The sequence below is a fragment of the Rhizophagus irregularis genome, chromosome 5 (genome assembly GCF_026210795.1).
Source record: "Rhizophagus irregularis chromosome 5, complete sequence".
Classification (NCBI taxonomy): Eukaryota; Fungi; Glomeromycota; class Glomeromycetes; order Glomerales; family Glomeraceae; genus Rhizophagus; species Rhizophagus irregularis.
In genome coordinates, this window is record NC_089433.1 from 1,390,648 (window position 1) to 1,400,215 (window position 9,568).

Here is a 9,568-nt window from a genome sequence, read left to right on the forward strand (position 1 = left end):
CCTAGTTGCGGCCACATCTCTACCAACCAGTAACGTAATATTAGTGTTTGAGCTATACATGCTGCCAAAATTATTTTGGCACTTTACAAAGTGAAATTCGATATAATGGAACCATCTGTTCCATTAGTAAAATTTGTTAAAAATCCGTTATATCGAGGGTAAATTAATTATAGGTTATGATAATCTGTTCCAGACTCCGATCTTATGTTCCGTTATATCAAGGTTCCAGTATATCGAATTTCACTGTGTATATTGTAAGTTACATACAAACCGATTATGGCATCTCAAAATAATTTCGGCCGCATGTATAGTTTGAGTCTAAAACCTTGATGGAAGTGCAACAAAAATAATTTACTAATTGAAATTTTTATTATACAGAATTTGATATTATTACTGCTAATAAATCTATTTATCAATATGCTAACAATTATGTATGCTCTCTTTTAATAAAACTTCATGTCTTCATTGTTAAAATTTGAAATTTACTAATAAAAAAAAAATTGAATAAAATAAGGACATAACAAATTTCTGGTTCTCTATAGAAAATTTTATGAATGATCCGGCAACCCGGCTTTTAATTTTTTTTTTAATGAAATTTTCTCTGGCCGGATTTGAGAACCAATTATATTATTTTGTGTCGCCTTATAGTAAAAATTACAAGTAAAATCAAAAAAAAAATTTTAAAAGATTAAATTAATAACAAATTATTTAACATATTAAAAATAATATACTTTCGCTGCGCATTATGTTGATAATTATTTATATCCACATTTCACATTTTAATAGCATAAAACAAATATGACCCTCATTAATAAAGATTTTATGATACTGTATATCTGATATAGTTTTGTTGATTTTATTAATCCATATTTTATTCTGCTTTGGATGTTTTATGATTGCATAATTGAGGAATAAGTTAATTAACCGGTTAAAATTTAATTTTGACCAGCATTAAAAATTTGCTTAATTCTGGTCACTTGTTGAAATGTAATGCAAATCATTCAAATGATTAATTGCGGTGTAGACGATATATGGTTAATTTATTAACTGGTATTTAGTGTAACTGTTGTGCAATATTTTTCGATGCCCATTTATTGACCAATTAATAAATTAACCATGTATATCGTCAAATTAATCTAACACAAAGTGCACAATTTATTTTGAAAAAAAAAAAAAGTATTTAGTGTAACGGTAGTGCAATATAATTTTATTCTAAAAAATTTTTTTTTTTGACTTATTTATCGTATGACATAATAATTTAATTAATTAATTATATTATTATATTATATAATTAGATTACGTCAACTTAATATATATGCTGTATAATTTTATTCCAATTAAATAATTTCTGGATCGTAAAACAATCGGTTGGATCCGATAGATTGTTGACTGTTGAGTCCAAAAATTAAATAATAAACAAAATTATTTTTTTTTCTTCTAAAAATAATAAGAATATATAAAATGATTGGTTTTCTTAAAAATATCACACTAAAAAGAAAAATGTGATAAACATACTGAAGGCTATTAAGAAGGTTTTTGATTTATAATTCAATTTTAGAATCAATTTAATCATTTTGGTAATCATATAAATACGGATGTAACCTGTTTTGTTATCATGATAATATGGATCATTTACAAATATCCGAGTTTCGGCCATTCGATAAAAAAAAATGTATCTATATATGGAGGTTACGCACCCCTTATCTTTTAAGAGGCGATATAAAATAAAATAAAATATAATAAAATAATTTGGCGTTTGAGGAAATTTTTGGATAACAATAAAAAGTTGATTACATACTTTGTACCATTGAGAGGAAATAGAGGAAATATGCCATTAATCAATCACACACTTTTAACAATGTTTACATACCGTAACTTAACCGGCGGTATATCAAGGAAAAGAGATTACATACATTTATAGCATTTGAAATACCAACGAAACTTATATTCGTGTAAACTTAATCCGGTTTTAGATAATTTATAAATATTTGATCAATCACATCTATAAGGTAACTATCAAAAGAGCCTGCATATAAAGCATTTGAAGTAAGAACGAAACTTATATCATTTGTCCATTTTTAGATAATTTAAAATATTTGAACCCCCGAATAATTATCATATTTTTTAAAATAGAATAATAAAATTTCGAGTTGTACTAAAAAATTTTTTAACAATCAGAAGAAAATAAATAATTCCAAAATTCCAAGAATCTAATATAATTTGCAATAACCCCAACTTTAAAATCATAAAATAAATAAAAATTGAACTTAAAAAAAAAACTTATTTCTCTATTATTTTTTCTCAATGTACTCCCTTCATCCCCCTTTTTTTGCTATAAATGTATAAAGTATGCAACTTAGCCCATTTGTCATATAAGTTTATAGACTTTTTTATGTACTGATTACATTACAAATATATATATAATTATATATTTTTTTTTTGAGTAACAAAAAAAAATCGATATCAATATATATATATATATATATGTATATATACATATATATTTGAATATTTTATGTACTGTAAATGAAAAAAATGATAAATGAAAAAAATAAAAAATAATTTTAATCTCTTCATTAATTGATTTTAAAATATGGACATGTTCATCGTTAGTAGTTGATTTACTTTTAATTTAATAAAAAATAAAAATAAAAATAAAAAAAAAGATAATAACATTAATAATAATAAATCTAATATTTGCTTTTTTCTAAATAATAGATTTATGCCAATAAATTGTCGAAATGACAATAAATTTAAGTGGACGAGCGACTGGATCGTACGAGGTTACCAACGTTTTACATTTTGGAAACTTCCAACATCTAACGCTAAGTCTTACAGTCTTACTTTACTATTCGCAGACGTCGAAATAAAACGGCGACGAGTTACACGTAAATGGGACTGCGGATTTTATATATAGACAATCAATCATTTTATTTTTGTTAAGTGTATTCAATGAAAATCTTCCTTCATGTAATTAATTATTTAATCTTTAATTAGTTAATTTACTAATTCATACATATTGTATTATTTCATCTTCATATTGGAAATACTGTACATGCAAATTTGAAGATAGAGCGAAGATCTCAAACTCAGGATTCGATAAAATTTTTGGTATTCATTTACAAGGTGAATATTATATTCTAAGATGATCTAAATCTTAAAAAAGAAGGGACCCAAAATGCTACCGAATTAGATCTAAAGAAGAAATTATTTAATATTGTAGAATGTAGATATTATTTATAATTGAGATCAACTCTTATATTCTTATTTTATTCTTCAAAGGTGAAATCTGGACTAACTTTGTGTAGAATGACTACTAGAGGTATAAATACATAGTAAAGAAAAACTAACTAAAGTAAGTTAACAGACGCGTTCCCCGTGTAAAAGGATCACCCTTCGTTTAAGGAAAAGGAAAACGAAAAAGCTAAACACAGTGAAACTACGCCGCTGCTAACTCATAAACAATTTTTCATTTTTATTATTTTTATTTATCCTATCAACTCTTATATTCTTTTTATTTTTATTTTTAAATTTCCACGTGAACAAAGCTACGGTAAAAATTACATGGGCTAACTATTCGCCTTTTCGATAGCGTCACCTGGGTATCAACTCTTATATTCTAAATATCATTTAAAAATCCCGTGATTGGTTAATATTGACTTTTGATTGGACAGAAATAAATCATGTGATTAATACTTCTGAAAATTAATATTTTTATTTTAAGACTTTTTTGATATTGACTAGAATTAAGCTTATATTCCAGCCAAAATTATAATGACTGACCAGAATTATATGTTTCAAATCTGAAAATTAATTAAATTACGTTTAAATATTTTAAATACTGTATATATGCACTCAAAAAATTTTTATTAAATTTTTAATTTATTTGATGAATTGTTGTGTTCCAAACTGATTGCTGAAGAAAATGTAAGAGCTTTAACTAATCTCATTTAATAATAATCTCAAGTACGTGATATAATTATTGACATGCGGCTAAATATTTTTAAATTCCGAAAATAAAGTTAACCAGTTAAATCATCGCGTTGCACAAGTTTTGACTGCAGCATTCATTTATAAATCATTATGTGCCTTTTCGTGAGAAAAAGTGTCATACTTTGCCTTTTATGATTTGAATAAAATTTTTTAAGTTTTATCATACATACAGTATGTTCAACATATGCATAAATATTTCATAGCATATTTATTTTGAATGATTTATTCATGTCCATTGTTCCAAGTAATTTTTTTTTAAGTTTGAATTAGGAAATTCCGTTGAACAAACAAATATGATACAGGATCGCTGATTGTCGGCCTATTTTCTAAATCTTTTTTTCATGAGTAGAACGCCCCATGTCAAAGGAATCAACTGTGTAATATGAGAAAATTCACCTGTAAGTTGGAGCTCAAATCAGGAGAACTTTACTATGAGTTACGTTAATCTCAATATATAGTATTTTGTAATTATCAGCCATTAAATAAACGTCTTTCTTTTAAATAATTAAATAAGGTATCTTATTATTTTGTTAAAACGTAAACAAAGACGATCTTTTGACCGTTGTATTCGGTGCGTATACGGTATACCGCATTTTGAAAGGTGCTCTGATAAATTGTATACTAATACTACTAATACTGTATCACCCTCATACCTTTCACACGCTGGGGTCTTTTTTTATTTATTTTATTATTTTATACAATTTATTTATTTTATACATTTTATTTATTGTCATAATAAATTTTTGTCTTTAATTTAAAACTAATTAATACAAATAAATAATATTCATTTACATCCATTAATATCCACATATGACTAAGTCTATATAAAACGAAAAATCTTTTCACAAATTATATCTATTTGCAGTATTTCATTTTATCACTACTCAATTAATCGTATTAATACTAGTATCCTCCCAATTTATACGCAATATATCCAAATATGATTAAATGAGTCTTTAAATAATGAAACTTTGACGGATATAATATGATTTTATACATGTATTTGTTATTTGTTATTATACAATATATTATAGCATAAATAAATTAATAATTATTTCTGTATTTTTCGTATCATTTGAACAATATTTATGCATGAAGCAATATTCTGATCCGAAGGGTATTTCCCTTATTTATCCATTTATATCTTGTTTTAACTTGGGGGTTTTTTTTTTACTTCTTTACTCTTCTTCACGGAACTTGTCATGCATCCACTATCTCATCTATTATAACACAAGTTAACAAGTTATCAATTCATACTTATTTTATCTAATGATTTACGCCAAGATAACGCGTTGTTCTTTTATTCTAAAATCTTTTAATACAATTCGTTGCTTATGTCATATATATTCCCCTTATGTGTTTGTATAATACTGCGAATTCTTAATTATATTATTGTAATACAAAGTAATCATATCGATATTATAATCTTGCAAATTAAACATTAAGATAATTTAAAATTTTCTCTTAATAATGATTTCCAAGTTAAAACGAAATTAATAAATTACAATTCGTGAAAAATATCATTTTTATTTCGAAACATTTTAACAACATTTTCTTTTTTTTTTATATTAAAATATCAGAACAAATAGAATTTTATCATAAGACGACAAAGAATTTCTTTGTAGCATAGCCGTCAAAACCTGGTTTTAATAGCCGGCGAAGCCTGGTTTTAATAGCCGACAAAGCCCGGTTTTTATAGCCGGTAAAGCCATTGGTTCCTGGTAGGCAATAACCTTAAACGAATTCCCTTATAATCAGTGTGTCTTACTGATTGGGTTCGTATCAAAGCTACTGACTCCCTGATAGGTAACTTGTTCGACGGACTGAACACGTTAACAAACGGTGATTCCTGCCAGGTTTAATATTTGAGTGACGCATAGACGGCCAATAAATTTTAATTTTCTTTTGAAATAATCGACCTCTTTTATATATTTATATTATACACGCAGTATATATATTTTACATATATATATATTTTTTACTATTTCTATTTCATCTTATTATTCATTTGTTGTTGTTTTTTTTTTTATTATTTTGTTATTATTATTTATTTATTTCACTTTTTTAATTACTTTTTTTAATTATTTTATTAGATTTTTTCAAATGTATTATTATAAAGCAATTGCCAATCATGAACATGAATTTGTCCCATCTTCCCTTCTTCCGCCTCTCACACTTCCCACACTTCCCACACTTCTCTCTGTTCCCCCACTCTTCCGTACATACACAATCCGAAACTTAAAAATTTGTAATTGGATATAAAAAAATCCACTTGCTCAAAAAAAAAAAAGAAAATTTTTCAAATTTGCCAAATAATTAATTAAAAGCCATTTGCGACCTCATCAAAAAAAAAATCTCAGCATTCAACAAATGTTAGGCCATTTGCGACGAAAGAAAATATTATCAATAAATTGATAGTAATGATGATAATGATAATTTTTTTACCTCCATTTTATTTAAACATATCTAAAAACATATCTAAAAATTAATCATGTACTTATTTTTTTTTTATTAATAAAATTCATCTAAAAAAAAAAAATTGTAATTAATAAAATTTAAAGCTGGGCTGGCATTAAATTGGCCAGAGTTTAATCAAGTGCTAGGAAATTCTGAGTTAAAGGTTAACCGGTTCGGTAACCGGCGTTTCGGTAAAAAATAGTTCAATTTTTTGCACGAGCCCATTTACTGCAATTTCATTGGATCTCATATAAACCATAAGTGGTCATAAGTCTCCTTTTTTTCTCTTAAATTAATAATATACTTTGTCGAAAACCGACCCTTATTCTACGAAAAAAAAAAATTGATATAATAGACATTCTTTCGAGCTTCCTCTGGTTAAACTCACGTATTTTTTTTTCTTTTTATTTTTATTTATTGACAGGATTGATAGGAGCTTTGGAAGTTTATGATGGTAAACCGGCTAATACTAAATATTTATTCCGGCCGGAATTAAAGTTAACGCACTCGGTGCGATAAATTAATAATTATACACATATTAAAATTTTATGTGACAAACAGATAAACAGATCACCGGGCGTTTATATGTGGCTGTTTAGATGCAATACAAGGGAATGAGACTGCTATAAATGACAAAATTAAATGGGGACAACATCTCTTAATAATTTATTTTTATGGTTGGACTGAAACATCAGTTATTATTGTTACCTATTTTTAAACAATTGGATGTTGAACGAAAAACTGAATTGGTAGGATTTAATGAATATTTTTATCTAACGAAAATCTGTAACTCCATGATTCGTTAACTTACGAAAATAACGGAGTCATTATTTTTTACTTCTAAAAGCCATTTCTATAATAAAATGAAATGTTATCGGATCTTTTCTTACCATAAGCGGTTTGATTGAAGCCTCCTTTTCACAAAGAAATTCTTATCAGAACAGATTATAAAGTTAAAAACAAGATTTTTCCCCCTATCGAAAATTTAATCTATATGCTTTTTGGAGGTTGTCTCCCTTGTCATACTAAAAAACATTGATATAATAGACACCCAATTCTTTTAATTATTCTGCAAGCTCTTCAAGAGTTTCCTCTGGTAAGAAAAGTATGAATTGTAATTTATATACTTTTAATAATTTTTTTGACTAACGTATTATTATTACAGGCTCGAGCCAGGGTACATTTATTACAACTTTAGCCCTAAACGCCTATGGTGTGTGGGTAGCCTTATAGAAGGAGATTAAAATCTTCGGTTTTATTCCTTCGAGGCAGCCGAATTCAACACGTAAGCCTCTATCACTCGTAAATTTTTTGAAATGTTAACAATTTGATGATGAATTATCGGTTTAATTTTTTGTTCATTTTGTTTTTTGTAGTAAACATAAAACGTTGTACACTACTACCTGTACAATACTGCCTGTACAACAACATACAATCAAGGATTAGAATTCTTTGTTGAAATTCATCCTTTGATATTCGCAGAATCTCGGTTCAACTATTAGGTCTCAGCAAAATGAGACCCAGACAGCCGAGTAATCTCAAGGGTAACGCTAGAAATTCTATAATTAAAAACTTTTTTTTCTGTTGCTTTCATAACAAACTTATATTGTATTTATTATATTAGGTAACATTTACCTAGAAAGATTATTCCAGCAACATAAGTCAGTCCCTGTTAAACAACATACAATCGAGGATTAGAATTCTTTGTTGAAATTCATCCTTTGATATTCGCAGAATCTCGGATTCTTCTCATTCAACTATCAGGTCTCAACAAAATGAGACCCAGACAACTGAGTAATCTTAAAGGTAACGCTAGAAATTCTTTAATTAAAAACTTTTTTTTCCATTGTTTTCATAACAAACTTATATTGTATTTATTATATTAGGTAACATTTACCTAGTAAGATTCTTCCATGAAATCAGCAACCCAAATCAATCCCTGTTAATTAAGGGACCTGTTTGATCATCTTGTAATTTCCTTAATATTAAAAGAAATTACGAGGACTGGAAAGGAAAGAAAATTATTGAATATCTGAAAACATCTGAAAATAATGATTTCTGATGTTTAATGATTTCTGGTGAATTTTTTTTTATAATTTATATAATTTTTTGTATTAAAGCGGTTTTATTTGGTTAAAATTAATAATGATTAATGAAAGCGCTTCTGAAGCAATGAAATAATAATTTTAGGACAAAAAAAGAAAGTATTTTTCCTAATAGATGGCAATGATAATACACTATAGGGAATAATTTTTTTTTTACCCTTATTTATTTATTTAATGTAATGTGTCCGTTTATTTATTTGTAAATTTTATGTACATAAAATTTTAAGATTTTATCAAATTATGCTTAAGATAATAAATTATTCAAAAATTAAATCAAAAATTTTTTTTTTGGAATGTTTTAACTAAAACCTAAAATTCCGGGATGGCATAAAATTATTTGAACAAGTTGCTGAGTAAATGATTGACATATTGACATGATCATGTGAATTTGCTCGTTGTGTCACTGTTTTGGAATTTATCATCAAAAAATTAATTTGTATGTTTTTGTCTTTTGGAGGCTTTTGGGGCTTTTAACCTGAACTTACCCACATAGAAAAAAAAAGATAATCAAAGTCGTACAGTACTTTTAATCCGCAAGCTCTCTTCGGCTGAAGTAGATTGGCTTAGTGAACGTTTTACTTCGTAAAAATGTGTCAAATATTCGTGAGAACATTTTCATAATGCTTTAGGAGAAAGTTTCACGTAAATGACTATTTTTTCTTTACAGTATTTTGCAACTTAATATTCAAGTCTAAATTTGTATATTCTTTTGTAGTAAATACAATAATAAATGGAACGCGATTAAATAATACATTTATTTTATGGACCTGTCGAATGGGAAAGTTCGCATTCGATTGCTGAATACTTGGGTACAAACTTGTCCCGTCATATTGCCGTCCATAGCCTTTCCACTCATTGTCCGCCCAGATGAGTCCTCCCATCATAGCATCACTTATCCACTCTGCTTCTATCGGGTCAAGAGGATCATTGGCGAACTACAATTAATTCTGTTCTAATATTCTATACTTTATTACGGACATTCCCGTTTTTATAACTAGTCTACTTCGTCACCT

The 9,568-nt window shown here is 27.0% G+C and overlaps 2 protein-coding genes across 2 annotated transcripts; both read left to right on the forward strand.

Moving 5' to 3' along the window:
- Positions 1 to 2,722: 2,722 nt before the first annotated feature.
- Positions 2,723 to 3,308, forward strand: OCT59_024848 (uncharacterized protein; the record flags this gene model as incomplete). The annotated part of the gene is made up of 3 exons (XM_066134399.1): positions 2,723 to 2,888; positions 2,998 to 3,126; positions 3,283 to 3,308. 3 exons carry the CDS (start codon positions 2,723 to 2,725, stop codon positions 3,306 to 3,308), a joined length of 321 nt encoding a protein of 106 aa, XP_065991706.1.
- Positions 3,309 to 7,124: 3,816 nt separating this feature from the next.
- OCT59_024849 (uncharacterized protein) lies at positions 7,125 to 7,896 on the forward strand (the record flags this gene model as incomplete). Its single annotated transcript, XM_066134405.1, has 5 exons — positions 7,125 to 7,199; positions 7,498 to 7,546; positions 7,616 to 7,663; positions 7,723 to 7,735; positions 7,827 to 7,896. The coding sequence occupies 5 exons, from the start codon at positions 7,125 to 7,127 to the stop codon at positions 7,894 to 7,896; spliced, it is 255 nt and encodes an 84-aa protein (XP_065991707.1).
- Positions 7,897 to 9,568: the final 1,672 nt, after the last annotated feature.